Source organism: Cloeon dipterum, chromosome 2 (genome assembly GCF_949628265.1).
Source record: "Cloeon dipterum chromosome 2, ieCloDipt1.1, whole genome shotgun sequence".
Classification (NCBI taxonomy): Eukaryota; Metazoa; Arthropoda; class Insecta; order Ephemeroptera; family Baetidae; genus Cloeon; species Cloeon dipterum.
Genome location: NC_088787.1, coordinates 24664951 through 24682195, shown reverse-complemented (window position 1 = coordinate 24682195; position 17245 = coordinate 24664951). Strand labels below are relative to the sequence as shown.

Sequence of the window (17245 nt, the reverse complement as noted above, 5' to 3'; positions counted from 1 at the left end):
ATGACATAAAATGTCAATGGTGTTTTGGTATATACGGTTTGGTTAGAAGAAGCGATTTTCAGATGTAATTATGCAATTTTATAGCGTATTAAATTGAGATCTTTTTAGCAATTAGAATCGTAGTCAATTAATAATTTACATGAGCATTTTATTGAATAATTAGTCCATTTCAATTTTATTTTCTTCATTACAATGCGTCGCACTTTTGGTCTTATCAACTAAAACTGATTACACACTCTTAAGTGTATCATTCTTAATTATACTGATCATAATCAGCAGTTTTGAAGCCACTGTAAAAAAAGTTAGTCTATTTTTAAAGTTGATTCAAAGGATTTGAAAAATTAATAATGTTTTTGTAGTTTTTTCCTCAATTTTCAACTATAAAAAATAAAGGGAATTATTTGTTTCAGAACTTTTATTGTTTGGAACAGCATCATTAATTTATTTTTAACAGACATACAGAAATTATATCATAACATCGAAAAATAGGTTGTTCGAAATATTTCCTCTAAATCTAAAGGAACACGTAAAAAGGAAACTATGCAGAGTGAAACATTCATTTATCTGCCTAATTATGTTTTCTAGGCTTGTACTCAAATCATGTGAAGGTGTTACCAAGCTTCCAATATCAGCATACACGAGCAAATAATTTATTAGAGTCGGGGCTTACTACCTGCACAGATTATAATTACAAGTCTAATAGGCTCAAAAGATTTTTATTTCGCATAGCTTCCTTGCTAAAGTTCAGACTTCTAAAATTGAGCTGTACCTACGAAGATGACGGTTTTTTGAGAACCACACATCTTACTGACTCGTCGCGGCTCTTTCCTGCGTCTTAGGCAGCCACAGGGACTTGAAGGTGACACCCCGCCAGTCGCCTTTGATCATTGAGTAGAGGGTCACGAGCACAAATCCAGCGCCAAGAACGGCAAAGTACGATCCGTAAATAACAAACTGAAACCAGGAAAAACGATAGTAACCTTTCCAAAATTAAGTGGGAGCAACCTACCTGTCCCCTGGGAGGGACTTTGAGCCAATTGATCACCACCAGGGTCAAAATACTCTGCAGGGCGAGCGCGATGAACATGTTCATGCCAAAAATGAGTCCAAAACTCTCCTCTTTCAGCTGCTTTGCAATCTCAGAACTGGAAGAAGAAAGAGACGTTATCGACTTCATTCTATATTATGTCCTTTTATTATGCACCTTGCAATGGTGACCATGGCCTGGTAGGCTGCCAGGCAGATGATGTAGCACGCGTAGGCTAGCCAGAGGTCGTTGGTGGTCGCGATGGCGTAGATGGTGGCCGCCTGCGCGAGGGCGCACGAGGCGAGGGCCGGCGGGCCAAGAACGGCCCATCGCAAGGGCAGCGTACCCAGGGCCAGTGCGCTCAGGGCCCCGATAATGGTGTACAGGGCCTCAACGGCGCCGTTGTACAGCTGCTGGCCAGACTCCTGGATTATCTCCTCCCATATCACCTGCGTGTAGCTCAACACCTGCAGAAGGAAGAGGAACTTCAGACTGACGGATTGCTCAGGGCGACGCGGTTCTCACCTGGTAGTACCCGCAGGTCGCTAGGGCCCACCACAAGGACCACTTCACCACCGACATGTTGGTGTAAGCTGCCTTCAGGTCACCCCACAGGAAATGAAACGCCCTAGCAGCCCGACCCTGAGGAGGTTCCTCAGCGGTTGAGGCCTCACCTCTTTCCTCGCCGACCTACAGGATGAAAACATGATATTTTACAGCCACTGGGGTGTTACAAGTAACCAGGTTTTTTTTGGTAAATAAAGGATTCCAACTTTACCGGTTTGCGCTTGAAGTTATCTAATTTTCAAATCAATTTGGGTGAGAAAACAGAGGCAGGCAGGAAAAACATTCTGCCCGAACTGCTTTTTAAAGGCCCCAACTGACTCGGCAACCCGTTGGCGACCAGGGCCAAAAACCACCTTGCTTGATGCATTGCATTGTTTTCAAAAAGGATGACAACTCATGGTCGAATAGAGGAATTTTTATAAATTTCTGCTAAGGAGACAAAAATAAAGTCAATGGGTGTGGATGAGCCACGCTCGCCCCTTTGAAAAATATTCTTCCGTCAGTCCGCGTGCAAATGAGCCAGGCGACTGGTGGGTATTCCAATAGCCAGGTTTGCTTACGAAGCTTGGGATTACCCAAATTGCAATACAAACCATTGCTCCAATCGATTATATATGTAATTGATCTCCTTGCACAATTTTGTAATTTGTGCAAGGAGACCGTACAAGCAAATTGGAAAATTTCAAACTTGGGAATTTCTCCAATGTTTATGTCCAATTTGGCCTTTTTTAAATTGGTAAGCAGGAATGCGTGGCAACAAAAGAACTGCATAATGAGGTTGTATTCATTTTAGCACTGAGAAGGATAATTTGTTTTCTTTTAAAGAAAACGCTGTTAAGCACTCCGAATTGGCTCAGTGCGGCGTGAGATAACTTTTGTTTTCAAGCGTTTTTGCAGTTTTCTGCTAGCATTTGTTTGCCCATTCTTACCATGTCTTAATTTGATGTATTTAAATTTTGTAACTATGACAGTAGGAATAAACAAATAAAAACACACCTGCGAGGGCACGATGCTTTTGTCCCTGTGGAAGTAGATGCTGGACTTGGTAGGTGGCAGGAGGAAGGCCCACGCGGTGGCCGCGATCATGGCGCCTAGGGTGATATAGTTCAGCTCCAAGTAGTCCATGGCGTTCGTCGACACCAGCACCTGCGCCATCACGCCCGACGTGCACCTGCCCACCAGGTAAGCAGCCCGCGTGTGTCCCGACACCATCTGGTACTTGTCTCTGTCCACGCTTGCGTAAATGTATGTGTAGTAGGCGACCTCGCCAGCCATGAATCCTCCATACAACACCTCCATGAACTGAAACAGTCGTAATAAAAGACAATTGCGCAAAAAAGTTATACATTTTTTATACTTTTTGCTACAATAAAATCATTGAGGGAAGGAATGGTAAAAATCAATAATAATTATGAATCAGTTAATAGCGTCCATAGGATTTTTTTGTTACTCGGTTAATGACCATGCGCTAAAGAAAATTTGTTTGTCGCTTGGCATGAACAGGATTTTGGCCCTGGGGGTGGCCACTTATTGAATCTGGAGTCACCAACCTTTGTTTAAGGAAGAACTCCTAAATTTCTACCTGCATGAGAGGAATGCCCTGTCCCCAGATTAGAATGGAGTATATGGCGATACCAAACGCAGCGTCAGCGATGATGACCGGTTTGTGCCTCACATAATCGGTGACCAAAAACACCAATACCAGAAGAGCCAGTGTGGAGTAGGTGCCCACCGGATAAATTTGCTCATAAACCTGCAAAAAATAAATTTAAATATAGAATTCTAAATTTAAAAGTTATTAAAAAAAGAAACATTAAGTATGATAGTGTGTTGACTTCATTTGAAAAAAATATTGTTCTTTCACGAGAAACCCATGCGAGTAATTTTTAATAAAAAAAATAGCTTTCTTCCGAAGCAGGAAAAATTTTCTCATGCAAGCACCTCATTGGTAGTGAAGTTCTTCCAATGTCCGACCAGGAAGTGTGTGACATACGGCTCGGAGGGTCGAATTTCCTTCAGAAAGCCGAAGATGCAGAGCAGCAGCGACGTTTTCAACCATTTGTCCATCATCGTGGAATATTATATCTTATCTGGGATGTGGGATGAAAAGCAATTTTTCACTTTACTTAAATTGGTTGGAAATAACATACCTCACGAGTAGAGATACCGTGGTCGAAAGAGCACTACTTCTTGTCTTTTTCTAATTCAAGTGTATGACAAATCATTCATAATAAACGAGTTGACGAGCAAGGCCAGCTCCGCTCCAGAGAAAATAACAAGCAGCACGAAGCAGCATGTTCACGGTGAGATCAAGTCTCGAAATCAGCTGATCAGTCAAGTCAAAGTGCACATGCGTTGTGCGAGTGGGGGGCCACCACTATCTTGCCAATTGTTATTCCCCAAGCACAGGAGAAATTAATAATTGATGCTATTTTTTTTTTTAATAAAACATTGAAATGATCGCTAATTTATTTTTTTAAATGTAATCGGTCGATAATAAGTAAAAATTAGAAAAAAGGAGCAACACTATAATGAAAGCGCGTTTTTGATGGAGTGTACTTCATGAGATGCGTTTATTTTATTAAGGTATACAATTTATAAATAGAAATAATGTCAAAACTGTCATCCTTTGCGTTTCACTCTCTTATAATACGTGATCTTTAACACTACAAATAATGCTGGGAATAGAATACTTTCCGTCCTTCATTAAAAATCCTACACAAGCACAATCACACAATACACGCTTTTTACACAATATTGCATTACCTTCGTTAAGTGTGGCTAATTTTACAAATTAATTAGCAGAATACCGCAGGGTTCAATTCAACAGAAAAGCAAAAGCTCCGGTGTCAAAACATATAACAAGTCAACGAGAAGATTGTTCTGTGGGCAGAGTTCGTACAAAAAGTGTACAAGTTGTCTGAATGCAAAAGAGGGGTGTGGATATATGCAATATATATCATGTATAAAAAGGCCTTTTCTATCAGTTGGAATGCACTCATCAGCGGGTGTGTATGGCACTTAGCAACAATAATAAACACAAATGCAAAAACTAGAATTAGAATGCGTTTGGCACTCAGAACGGAAATGACTAATTTTGGCAGCACCAGGAATGCATTCGCTCAGCTGACTAACTTAAAAATGACAGTTGCTTTTGTTTGATCTTCGACCTTTGTGGGCATGGAGAGTACAAAAATAGTAGAAAATAGAAGAACAAGAGATATCACAAGCACAATCAAAGTCACAGGTGTGAAAATCGCTCATTTTTTCTGGCCGGTTCACTCTCCAGACTTGTATGTTCAAATTCGTAAACTTCAGATTCCCTTGACTAGAGCCATGAGCAGAATTTGTTCAGTGAACCGAGCCGAACCATCCTCAGATTACATGCTCTCTACACGCTAAATTAGGATAATATAACGAGATAATTATCGAGGGAGAGAGATTATTGTGCATGTTTGTTGATAATGAGCCATTTCGTTTTGATCGTCTTTATCCGTACAAAACAATTCTTACAGCTAAGGCCTTCCTTCTAACAGATGAATATCTTTCAGGCTGATTTTTTCAGTGGAATTTAATCTTCCTGAAATCAAACAAAAGCGTGAGTTTGGTGGACAAAAGAGTTGCGCTGGAAAACTCACCCACTCCTTGGAGTCAACTCCTTCCATTTCATCCTGCTCCAGTTTCATGTTGATTTCCATACGCTTGCTCACCGACTTTTGAATCTTTAAATTTGAAAAAAAGTTTTAGAGAAAAAGGCTAGCTCATTTTGATTAAATAAACCCATTGAATTCTTTCAGAATGTCGTGATTATTTTTTCCAAACAAAACAAAACAAATAAACAGAGCAACAGATACAAACTCTTTCAATTTAGCAAAGTCGAGAACTACCACTAATCCACAAATAGCCAAACATTTTAAAGTTTCGCTGGTTTTACTGAGGAAACTCACCGCTGCTTGCTTCTCCTTAACTGATCCTTGGTCCCAGCTTGGCTTCTGCCCAACAAAGGGCGTGCTGTTCTCTATTTTGTGGCTCACTTTGTCTGAGCCGTTTGTCGGCTGGCTGTCAGACACTGCAAACAAAGCAGAAAATGAAAAAATCCCGAATTGATAAAAAAATTAACTTACAGGAGTCCATTCCCTCTGGTTTGAGGCTGATGCGACGTGGCTGCTTGTTACCTCCTTCAAACCACTCCTTGGCCTCCATGGTTGGCTCCCAGGTCACCCTTGTTGGTGGGAAAAGGTCGTCTTGGAACAGTTCGCTCTGTAATAAGAGCACAATTAAAGGAATGAACGGAATTTCCAATTACTCTCACAAACCTTAATGCGTGGCACGGTGTAAGAAACAGGTTTGATAGTGTTGTTGGTCAGGCGCAAAGCCTTAGCAAACTCCACCCCTGATATGTTGCACACGTTCTTGGGCAGGAAGGAAATACCCTGGTGCAGACTGTCCATTCGGTGGTGGCTAAGGGCGCACAGGTACGGCGACTCCTCCGTCACCTCGAACACATAAACTGTTGAATCACCCTGAAAAAAATACAGAGTTAGAGCCATATTTGCGAAAAAAAACGAGGAAAGTTGATAATAATTCCCGAGTTGCGTAACAAATATTTTGTGACAGTGGTATCTGAAGTGGTTAAATTCGGATTTATCGATTTAAGGGAAACCCTGATTCTCACCTTCCCAGTGAGGAAGATGGTGGAGCTGTCCTCATCGTAGAAGGGGACGAGGATGGCCGGGGAAACATCAAGGCCGACCGTACCGAGAGGGGCCTTTAAGTTCTTGGCGTTGTACGCGACGATCTGCCGCTCGGATATTTTGTCAAAGCCAGCCACTACGAGCATGGTACCATCCAAGGCCCACACCACTCTGGCGCCGCGCAGCCCCTCCGTTCCAGTGCCTTCAGCGATTGGCTTAGAGCTCTTGCGTGGCTCAAACACACGTAGCCTTGTGTCCTTGCACATGGTTGCACAGAACTTGCCGCACGGACTCCATGCGAAACTGAAAATCTAAGCGCCAGAAAATTAAAATCATATTAAAAATTTGCTGTATTGGAAAAAGTGGATTATACTGATAACAAAAAGAGAGAATCAACTAGGAAATTTAATAAATAAGCTGTTATGTAGCTGACTTGTCTTACCTGGTCAGTGTGTCCCTCTAGCTGGAGTTTCTCCGTTTGCTCCTTCAAATCCCAGATGCGCACAGTCATGTCGAAGGAGCCGGTGGCTACCACATCTCTGGCCAGGGGATGGAACTTTAGGAAGTAGATCTTCTCAGAGTGACCTGACAGGACGGTGGTAGGCTCGTTCGTCGGCTCAGTCAATCCCCCCTCAGGTACGGTCCACAACTGGATTGTACCATCATCGCAGGCTAGTAAAAATTAATGATTTAACTTATTAAAATTCATGTAAAGAGTTTTGAATTTAATAATTATTAATTTCACTTTTGAATTTTTCTTAAATTTAAGAAGAAAGGGTAGAAGTATCATTCTAAGCTGGCAAAAAATTTAGATTGCTTCAGAAAAAAGCATGATGTGTCTGTTAATTTAACATCTGTGAGTCACAACACTACCATTACTGAAGCCGAAGAAAAAAGTAGTAAAATTGCATGAGATCATAGCTAGTAGTAAAAATGCAGTATATATGAGGTCATACGCACCAACTGCGAGTCGGCTGTAGTCAAATGGATCCCAGGCGAAGTCCATAACGCTGGTTCCGTTCACCAGAGTAGGAATCACGCCATCAGGCAGTTTGCCCGTCTTATCCAGTTCAAAGATGGCGATTTTGCCACCTGGTCCGCTCAGGGGGACAGCTGCGCGTACTGGATTTGCTGCAGCAGGAATTAAAAGTTTCAGAATAAGCTTGTTCTGAATTGTGAAACTAAGTTGTCTGAGTATTAAACTGTGCTTTTTTTCACACACTTTTTTTGCTGTGTAAGAAAATTATAAATTATTAAAACTCACCATGGAATCCATCGCACTCCTTCGGCAACTGCTGGCTAATGTTCCTTATATTCTCGATGTGGGTGGCTTTGGGCATGAAGGTGCCCTTAAGGTGCCTGAACTTGGACACCCTGCCAAAGACCGTTGAGGTGCGCTTGGGCGTGGGTGTGGCCAGCTCTGGATTCTTATCGGTTACCTTCACCCTGGGCTCCTCACGAATGGTCTCCTGCTGAGGCTGACTGCCCTTTAGAGAATCTCTGCGTCTGAGAGGCGTCGGAGACAGGGACGCCGGCTCCTGTACAGACATGGAGCGTGACTCATACAGGCGACGCCGCTCGGCGATGCTCAGGCCGTCCCCGCTGCTGTCCTCAATAGGTGCTGCCACCTCTTCTACAGGTGATGGCTGCTCAGATACTACTACTGGCTTTGTCTCGCCCGCCTCTTTATTCTGCAATGAGAAGATGTTAAATTTTGTTTTAAATTAATGATATTCAAGATGATTGTGTAGGGAAAATTCCCTAATTTTCAAACCATCCGATTTGCAAATTTAAAGATCGGTTAACAATTGAAATAAATTGTTCTTGGTTAAATCAACAACCCGTTTTAGTACAAACCCAACCTAAATATTGAAATTTCATACCTTAGGCTTGGAGGTCTGTCCACCAGTCTGCTCTTCAAACAGCCTGCGTCTCTCGGCCGTGGTTGGCGTGTGTCCTGACTCGTCGCCCTGGTCACCTGATTCATCAATGTCTTTGTCCAGGTCGAGACTCAGCTTGTCCACGCGCTCAACCATATCTGCGCTCTTGCCGTTGCTGGTTTCCTGCGCGGCATCCGACTTGTCACCCAGGTTTGGTGGAGTGTACGGACGCGGACCAAGCCTCGGCTACGCAAAAGTAAATTTTTAGCTGGTCTCCTATTTTGCCAAATCAATACAAAGTAAAATTGAATTGTTTGACAACTTTTTTAAAAAATGAGGTTCGCAGCAACCAAAAATTAATGTTTTATAGATCAGCAAGAATAAATATATAAGTATATCGGCAAGTCCTAGAAAGAATCACTAAAAACGCAATCATTGCTTGCATTTTTCTGACCACATGCATTTAAGCCTTTTAAATGCGCGTATGTATTATATATGTATATTTGGGTTCAATTTGATAGCTGGTGGAATCGCGAGGACAAATAATCTCATTCCTAATCTGCAAGGAAACAATTATTTCCGCCCTTTCACACCCTTGTCTCAAGATTAATCCTTTATGATGACCTTAAAATTCCCTAAAAAAAACACCACAGCCATGACAAATTAACTTTAAGCTCCTGAGAAGTCAAGAGCATAACTAAAACTGTCACTCTAACTCCAACCTTAAAGGCCGAGTTGGCGCTGTAACTGACGAAGCCGTTCCCGCTGGTGACGGTGCCATTGTTGGTGGCGTTGATTTTAGCAACCCTGGCAGCCGGGCGAGGAGCCACAACTGAGGAGCCGTTGTTGTCGCTGGCGTTCTCCATGGAGTCGGGAATGGAGCCGCGCGACCTGGGCATGGGTTTGGGTGGCACGGGTGCCGTTTGATCAGCGCCGTTCTGGTGCTGCTTAGCTGACGGGGGCGCCTCATGCTTGTACTTGCCGGCGCTGATCAATTTGTTGTTCGGCGCCGACTCCTTCTGCTGTTGCAGCTGCTGGCTCATGTTGGCCCGCATCTGGGACAGATTGCCTCGGTGCACCTGGGTGGACACCCTCTTTTTAGCCACAGCTCTGTACGGGACGAAACCAAACTACTTGCAGCCAACACAAACAAGCCAAAACAACTCAAAATGTCGACCAGGTGAAGTGAATGAGGTGCCATGTGATGTGGTGGCAAAAGCAGGCTTGAGGGAAGAGGGAATGGAACCATCAAACTAAACAATTTTGCCAAGAGTTGTGAACGTGGTTGTAAACATGTGATTCACACACTTTCTGGACAAATCAAATTAATACAAGCCTAAATTTTTGTTTAAAATGCGCAAACACAATAAACTGCAAACATCCATAAAACAATGTCGTGTTACTTCACCAAATTAATAGCCAGTAAACAAGCGAAAAATGTTGCAAAATCAACCATCTAACTAACCTAAATCTGCTGGAAACATAAAATAACTAGATTGTTTCATTCGAGGGAAAATATCGCCATGCATAGAAATTCCAAAATTTTTCTTACCTGGGTAATTCCCGCCTGTTTTTTGGCAGGATCAAGGCTGATTTTGGCCACGGCACGGTTCTCGCCAGCCATCCATTGCGAGGCAAAGATGGGGGAAACCGGTCCCGCCGTGTCAGGAAACAGGTCGCTGTGGTAGTCCCTGTAGGACTGCGCGCCAAAATTTCATTTCCAAACAAATTTAATTACTTAGGTAGCGAAGTAGCTTACCTTTCTGGGGACCTGATAGGTGATTGGGATGACAGAGGTGGAGGTGAGCTGCAGAACGCGGTTCACCTCGGCCTGCATCACCTGCAGTGCCCTCTTGGGTACCAGACAGGCACCCTTGGTCTGCTCGCCTGAATGGCGCAGTCCTTCAATCAGGTATGGATCCCGCTCTGTCACCTCCATGTACTGGATAGTAGTGTCACCCTTTCCAGCCAGGAAAAGCATGTTTGTGTCCAGGTCGAAGAGCGGCACAAGAATTCTAGGATTACAGGAAGAAATTTGAATATAAAAAAATCTCGCTTTGAGTTAAATGCTATACCCAGTTGAGCAATCAAGCTGAAGTATCTTTACAGGCTCCTCAAAGTTCCTGATGTCCCTGATGTAGACCTCCCTGAGCCGAACCTGCAGAGTGAGACAGAAATTGTGATGCAACCAGGAATACGCCAGTCAATTAATTACCGCGTCAAAGCCCGTGGTAAGCACCCAGTTGGGGTCACCAAGCCACACAACGCGCGAGTCCTTGAGGCCCTGGTGGCTGTTGGCCGAATGGGTCACCCGGTTGGCTCGAGGGTCCTGCACCCGCACCTGCTTGTCTTTGCAGGTAGTGGCAAAAACTGTGCCGTCAGCACGCCAGCTAAGCGATTGCACTACATCTCCACCTTCGGAGCTCGCTGAAGAAGAGGAACATTATTTATATTACAATGATGTTAAAATTCCAATTTTACTCGCAAGGGAAGTTTTTAATTACAGCCCATGCCAGAAACATAATATTTAGGATGTAAAATCGGAAAAGTCAAATCTCAAGATGGAATGAGATCTTTTCCAAGATTGAACGGTCAGGAAATTGAAATATAATTAGAAAAATTAATTGGAAACGAGAGAGAATATCAATTAGAGGAAATTTATATCAGGGAAATAAAATTAATAGGAGTTAAAAATCAGATAACACGAAGGAGTGTGACTAATACATCTGAGATTAAAACTACCTCGTGCGTACTTAACGTTACCAATTATGGAGTGACATGAATAATTTCTAAGTTAAATATTGAAGGAAATATAATTTCACTTACAATACAGTTCAGTTTCTGTGTTTATGTCCCAGAGAGAAACGGTGGCAAAAGAAGTCGACGTGAGCAGAAAATCTGCTGTGGGGTGGAAACTGACAGTCTCGACACGCCGTTGTTTGTGCGAAAAAATGCACTCAGGCTGCGAAAGGCTCTCCTCAAGGCCCTTCTCAGGAATGTGCCAGATTTTCACCTACAAAATAAATGTTTTGAGATAGTGCATCAAAACCAAACAATTTTTATGTGAGAAATAATATTTTCCTTAACATTTTGAGACAAAAACTAAAAAAAAATATTTTGATTTTACCCTGGAAAAATAAAATCGATTATAATACTAACAAGGCAGTCTTGAGAGCCAGTGGCGAGAAGGCCGTCGTTGAAGGGCGAGAAGGCCATGTCAGTGACAGTGTCTGTGTGCGCGTGCAAAAGGGGCATGGTCTTGCTCTTTCGGCCGCAGTCGTCAATCGGCAAGACAGCCAAGTTCGATCCTAAAAACCAAATCGACAGCCGATAGCATGACAATAGTGTTTTTGGCGAAAAATTCACAAATCAACACAAACCATTGTGGTCGACGTTGAAGGTCATGAATGCGGCCGAGGCGGCGATGTTGTTGCCGTAGGTCTGGTACGAGCCGACGCTAATGTCGCGGACGCACGCTTCCGGCTTGGGCACGATGGGCGCCGCATTTTTGTACTTAGACGCTTTGAAGCGCCACGCCATTTCTGCTCTCGGTCTTTGTCCGTGCGCAAAGGTCGGCTTACAGCCTCATCAGGGACTCTGGCGGACAGAGGATGTAAATTGTAATGCACTTGTTTGACAGGCTGACAGCGAAAGTGCCCCGCCTGCGAACAAAAGCACCGAAAACCGCGATTCACCGAACGTGCTCTTACGGGCCTATGCCTTGAAATTCACCCCCGTTACGAGTCAAATTATAAGTCGAATGCGAGATCAGGTCGCGACTGTAACTGCACCTCCACAGGTCAACCGGGAAACGCACAGTGGTCATCCAACGCGGCCAGTAAAACCGGTTTTCGCGAATAGACACAATATTCATCACACACGGCAACCAAGGTCGACGCACGGTGCAGCGGCCGTCGTCTGGCCGCTGCTCGTGGCCGTTTCGGACGGCGGAGGCCGAAGATGAATGGCGGAACTAGTCTCACCGGCGGGGGTACGGCGGTATGCAGCCGCAGGTGCAGTCGAAGGGTCGTGAAGCAGGCTGGCGTCTAAGTTGCCGGCGCCCGTCTCGTCTTCGTCTCTCTCGCGACTCGAGTCAGTCGAGTGGGGAATGAATGCGCAACGCGAGGAAAGGGGTGTCTCTGGAGGGGAGGGGGAATGTGCTTCCGCCGGCCGGTCGATGCACTTCAGCCACTCCTTTTGCCATTTAAACTCCCCCGTTGAGCACTGAGGCAGCCGCCAAGTGACTCATTCTCGCGGCCCTTCAGAAGGAAGAAGGAATAAGAGGAGAATTTGCGCGGATAAGGAAAGCGCGGATGTGCTCGAGTGTGGTGGTGTGTTTTGACTCTTGAGCACCGACGATTATTATAATAACGACGATAACAAAATAATATGAAAACGATCGCCCTTTTAGTATTATTGGCCTGCGTTCATGGCTATAAATATGGAAATCTGATTTAAAATAATAATAAATTAATTTAGAAAAATTGAATTCCTATTCCTAATTGTAAGACCGGTTAAAAAATTAAGAATATTTCATGATTATGCTCAAATCAATTTGGATCTGGTTTTTTCATTATCAGTCGAATTTATATGTGTATTTGCTAATTAAAAATATTAAGAATACACTTTTCCATTGTTTGTTTTTCTATTGATGTAACACCACAAATAGAAAGAATATTCTCTCTCTATATGTATGTATGTAATAAAATCAAACAAGTTTTTGTTTATGAGTAATATTTTTTAATATGCAAGAAAGTAATAAATTTTTTACAGATTTTGTTCAGTTCTTTTCAAGCAATAAATTAGGATAAAAACGAAGGCCTTCAATACTGTCATCTCTGCAAGCCCTGCCAGCTTTTTCTGTGATCAAAAGTCTCTCCTTGGCAAGCAGCACTGACATGCCTAGCACCTGTGCCAATTCTTCTGCTGTGTAAGATCCACTCTCTTCAATCTAAAGGCACACAGATTGAAAAGTTGTTCTTCAGTTTATTTAGCAAAATGCTTACCGCTTCAGCTGTGGTCTTGATGATACTCTGGTCATTGTGGGTGCTTAGGTGCAGCACCTTGACACCGCTGTCAAAAACTTTGAGCGTAACAGGCATGCCCAGGGAAGCCATAATCTGACAGGCTTTCAGCATGTCCTCTGGAGACAGCAACTCGAGGCCTCTGGCCCTGTTAACTCTGCAGTAGGCCTCAGGAAGGGTCATCATGCCTCCGATTTCCTGCATAAGGTCCCAACTTCACTATCAGTAAAGACTGAAGAGGGAATATTTACCTTGATTTGATCCTGAAGGGCTGAAGAAATTTGACGAGCGAGGTTTTGATGATAATGACTTTCGCTGCGTGAATTGTCTCTGGTGACCGGATCATCGATGCCTAAACTTAATAGGTAAGACTTGAATTGGACTGTTTCGTCATCTGAAATTTCTCCTTGCTTTTCCTGCAAAGCTAAAAAAATCAGCAAAGCCCAGCAAATTATATGATTTAAATTAACCTTTATTTTGTCCGATATGCTTTTGGAAAGCAGCACCATGTCCTTGGCCATGGACATGAGCTTGTTTAGGTCCTCAAAGGCCAGGGATATACTATCGTCAGTCGCTTTATGTTTAGCTTGAATTTGTCTTTCTATCCCAACTATTCCTGCCCTCAATTGCCGCCCAGGCAGCTGTGGAGAAGATAAATACGTAAATATTTTGTTTTGCTGCCCCCAGTGGGAATTTTTACCTGAACAGGAGGTGGAGCCTCTGGAAGGCTTGTCGAGGTGATTGGGGCAGTCTCCCATTTTTTCTTTTGTAAGGCAGCAGAAAGGTTGTTTGGAAAGGAACTGTCATAGCCATCCTTGAAGGAAAGCCGGATGAAACTGCAGCTGCTCCTATCCACGGGTCCAGGCGGCTTTCCTGAACCATGGAAAAGAACAGTTTGATTTTTAGCATTCACAAAATCTTTTATTTGGCTAAAATAAAATCTCACCAGGCAACGGTTCAGAGAGGTGCAGCAGAAGTTTCTTACTCCGCGAAAAACCAAACCCCGAAGACTTCTCCTCTTCGACGTAAACAAGGTAGTGCAGGCGCAAACTGAGACCGTTTGACGAACCCGATTGCACGTAAACCAGTCGGTGAGATGTCGCGATCAGTTCCCCATTTTCGAAGGTCGCTGACTGTGAATTGAAAGCGCAGTTGTGTTACTTGATATTATTCCGTAAGAAATTGAAGGTATCTAGATATAAAGAAAATCGGAAAATGATTCACCTTTGCATCACCGTCGTAAATTTTGACGTTGCGTAATTTAGCAATTTCGTCCTCTTTTGGGTGCAAAATGGGATCGTCATACTCCAAGCGGTCCATGATCAATGGCTTAACAATAATAGCACCTTATAGTTCATACGAGTAATAATATTACATTAATTTTCGGCTTTTCCGCGAATGAGAACAGCCACCAGCCTGCCCGTCAAAGTAAACGAAAACATTAAACACGAACAGCTGACGTGCTGGCTGACTTGCGTTGGACTCGCCTCGTCTTTCCTTTCAGGCATCGCATTGGTCAATTCTCACAAGTGCGGCGTTGATTGGCCCTTTTAAAAGTCTCCACTGGCATTGTCAGAAACTATTATAGTCATTATAATAATAATTACTATTGTTATTATACATATAATTGAGTGGACCAGTCATGGGCTAGTAGAAATAGAGTTATCAATTAATTATTATATTTTTTTTACTGCAGAACGAAAGCCACTTTTTAGTTAAAAAATTATTCAATACGTTCAATACCAATTAAGGTGTTATATTATGATATTAAACTCCACACTCAAATAGAAAACTAATAAAAAATACCTACAATATTAAAATTATACAAAGCTGATCAGGTTTTCAATATATTATTGAAAATATATTTCATGTCATTTTACCAAAAATATAGCATTTATTTACAAACAAAACAAGTCTCAATAAATTACCTTTCGTGTTGTTGCAAACATGTATATTGGAAAAATCGGCCCATAAAACGAATTAAGGATATCTTAAAATATCAGGCATCCCGTAGCAGATCTATCAAAGACCTTTTCATCATTTCTTTAAAAACGGCGATAGCTTTTTCTGGACAAAGGTTGGCAGAGCAAAGGCAGCGCGGTGTACCTAAATAAATAAATAATTAGTAATTAGTTAGATATATACTCATTTCAAACACATACATTTTCATTATAATATTTCAGGTCCATCTTTTCCATTTCTTCGCTAGTGAACACTTTGCTGGGGTCTCTAAAGTCGATTTTCTGCAGAAGGGACACACAATTTATCACTGCTACAATATCTTAGAGTATGCGAACTAACCGGGTCTAGGCTTCCAAGAACAAAACCAATTTGCCCAGTAGGATAGGTCGGTACGCTGGCATAAGCGTACGCTGTGCTAGGAAAGTGTCTGCTACAATCAGACACCATCTTGTGCACCAGGTGCATGCAGGTCCACACAGTTTCGCCCTGAGAGCAGACAATTCCGCCAGGACGTAGGGCTGACTTCATCAGCTCAAAATACTTTTCTCCAAATAGGGACTCAGCAGGGCCTGGAAATTTAATTAATTGCGTGAACCTTTGATTGAAAAACTATCAGAGACCTGGCACTGATATGAATGCATTTTTTAAAAATTTATTTTTTGTCCGTGCAAAAGATGTTTATTTTAGAACTTTCTAAAAAATACTAAGATAATTTTTAACTGCATAGCATTATAATTAATTTAACGTCAATCTTTCGCCAGTTAGAGTGACTGTTGGCAGAGGTAATTTATAATTTATGTGAGCCACGTACGTCATAAAATTTAAGAAGCATTAAATTTTTAGAGAGCTTTTAATTATACATATTTATTAATTTTTTTGTATATTTTAGCTAAATGATTGTGCCTTGTTGAAATAAAACCGCGTTCTGTGTGTTTACCTCTTTTGCCAATAAATACACCTGGGGTACTGGGTGCATCAACTTTTTGAAACTTAAATTCGAAAAAATTTATAATTTTATATTTGTGGCATTTCGTTACAAATGAAAAAGTTTACTCACCCTCAGGGTCGGATGAATCTGTGATGATGACGTCAAACTCCTGGTGGTGCTGTCCCATGTAAGCAAAACCGTCTTCGATATGGAGGGTCATTTTGGGATGGTCGAAGCCGCAACTCATGTTGGGCAAATGCTTCTTCGAGGCATCTACCACACCTTGGTCAATCTCGACCTGCACCACCTCCTGCACGCCGGGGTGCTTAACCACCTCCCTGGCGACGCCTCCGTCACCTCCGCCAATGATAAGCACCTTACGCGGATTAGGGTGGCTGCAGAGGGGCAGGAACGAGATCATCTCCTGGTAAGAGAATTCGTCAAACTCGGTGCACTGGATTACGCCGTCAAGAATCAGTGCACGCCCGTGGTGTTTCCTGCGAAAGTCGTGAGAGTGAAAAGATAACAAAATCAATGGATTATTCTTACGTGTCCAGGACCTGTATGCTCTGCAGTTTCGACTTTTCGTCCAGCAGAACCTCGTTCACCTGCAGCGACTGCACCATGCCTGGCCACAGGTCGCCGATCTCGCTGAACCATCCCTTCTTCATCGCGTCCATCCTCAGGGCTTCTCACCGCGTCGCGCAGGGACTGAAAGAACAAAGCGACTGCTCAGTTTACCAGTTAATAATTCAATGATATATATGAAAGAAATTCCAGAAAGCATGCGTTACCAACAACACGTGTCGTGGCTAAGGCGCTGCTGATCAATAACAGTAGTTGTTGCTTTCACAACACTGAAACCATAAAAATAAATTTTTAGCCAAATTCAAAGTAGTCTGATAGATGGCGTTCCTTTACGGTTAAAAACCTTAATCACCAGAAAAGTTGTTGCCATGGGATTTTCCAGCGTGTTTTACTTATTTTTTTTTTGCAATTTAGGTCAACTTGAATTGACTCATTCAAGTGAATTTTAAGATATAATTAATGTAGATCAAATGATATAAAAAATTGACGTCACTTAGATAATCAAATTTAAATGTTATGTATCTTATGCTTATATTTCATGTAATTCATTTTGACGAATGCATGGTAACTCGCAA

At 42.6% G+C, this 17245-nt stretch overlaps 4 protein-coding genes across 5 annotated transcripts; all 4 read right to left on the bottom strand.

Moving 5' to 3' along the window:
- Positions 1-403: 403 nt before the first annotated feature.
- Positions 404-3897, bottom strand: LOC135935994 (thiamine transporter 1). The gene is made up of 8 exons (XM_065478655.1): positions 3745-3897; positions 3536-3684; positions 3177-3347; positions 2591-2896; positions 1553-1717; positions 1205-1494; positions 1010-1145; positions 404-954 (listed from the first exon to the last, which is right to left on the bottom strand). The coding sequence occupies exons 2-8, from the start codon at positions 3662-3664 to the stop codon at positions 805-807; spliced, it is 1347 nt and encodes a 448-aa protein (XP_065334727.1). The 5' UTR covers positions 3665-3684; positions 3745-3897; the 3' UTR covers positions 404-804.
- Positions 3898-4136: 239 nt separating this feature from the next.
- Positions 4137-12297, bottom strand: pod1 (coronin pod1). Of its 2 annotated transcripts, XM_065478650.1 has the most exons (19): positions 12152-12297; positions 11549-11765; positions 11328-11476; positions 10995-11181; positions 10384-10595; positions 10244-10326; positions 9928-10183; positions 9721-9867; positions 8891-9247; positions 8172-8414; positions 7553-7979; positions 7249-7419; positions 6731-6960; positions 6270-6599; positions 5911-6117; positions 5719-5854; positions 5542-5663; positions 5233-5316; positions 4137-5174 (listed from the first exon to the last, which is right to left on the bottom strand). In XM_065478650.1, exons 2-19 carry the CDS (start codon positions 11706-11708, stop codon positions 5166-5168), a joined length of 3510 nt encoding a protein of 1169 aa, XP_065334722.1. In that variant the 5' UTR covers positions 11709-11765; positions 12152-12297; the 3' UTR covers positions 4137-5165. The 2 variants fall into 2 exon arrangements, with proteins under 2 accessions (XP_065334722.1, XP_065334723.1); XM_065478651.1 differs by lacking the exon at positions 8891-9247.
- Positions 12298-12885: 588 nt separating this feature from the next.
- Vps36 (vacuolar protein sorting 36) lies at positions 12886-14651 on the bottom strand. The gene is made up of 7 exons (XM_065479714.1): positions 14417-14651; positions 14139-14325; positions 13893-14065; positions 13663-13833; positions 13444-13608; positions 13175-13390; positions 12886-13119 (listed from the first exon to the last, which is right to left on the bottom strand). Exons 1-7 carry the CDS (start codon positions 14510-14512, stop codon positions 12949-12951), a joined length of 1179 nt encoding a protein of 392 aa, XP_065335786.1. The 5' UTR covers positions 14513-14651; the 3' UTR covers positions 12886-12948.
- Positions 14652-15063: 412 nt separating this feature from the next.
- SpdS (Spermidine Synthase) lies at positions 15064-17008 on the bottom strand. The gene is made up of 6 exons (XM_065477881.1): positions 16877-17008; positions 16632-16793; positions 16212-16579; positions 15494-15723; positions 15355-15435; positions 15064-15298 (listed from the first exon to the last, which is right to left on the bottom strand). Exons 2-6 carry the CDS (start codon positions 16760-16762, stop codon positions 15230-15232), a joined length of 879 nt encoding a protein of 292 aa, XP_065333953.1. The 5' UTR covers positions 16763-16793; positions 16877-17008; the 3' UTR covers positions 15064-15229.
- Positions 17009-17245: the final 237 nt, after the last annotated feature.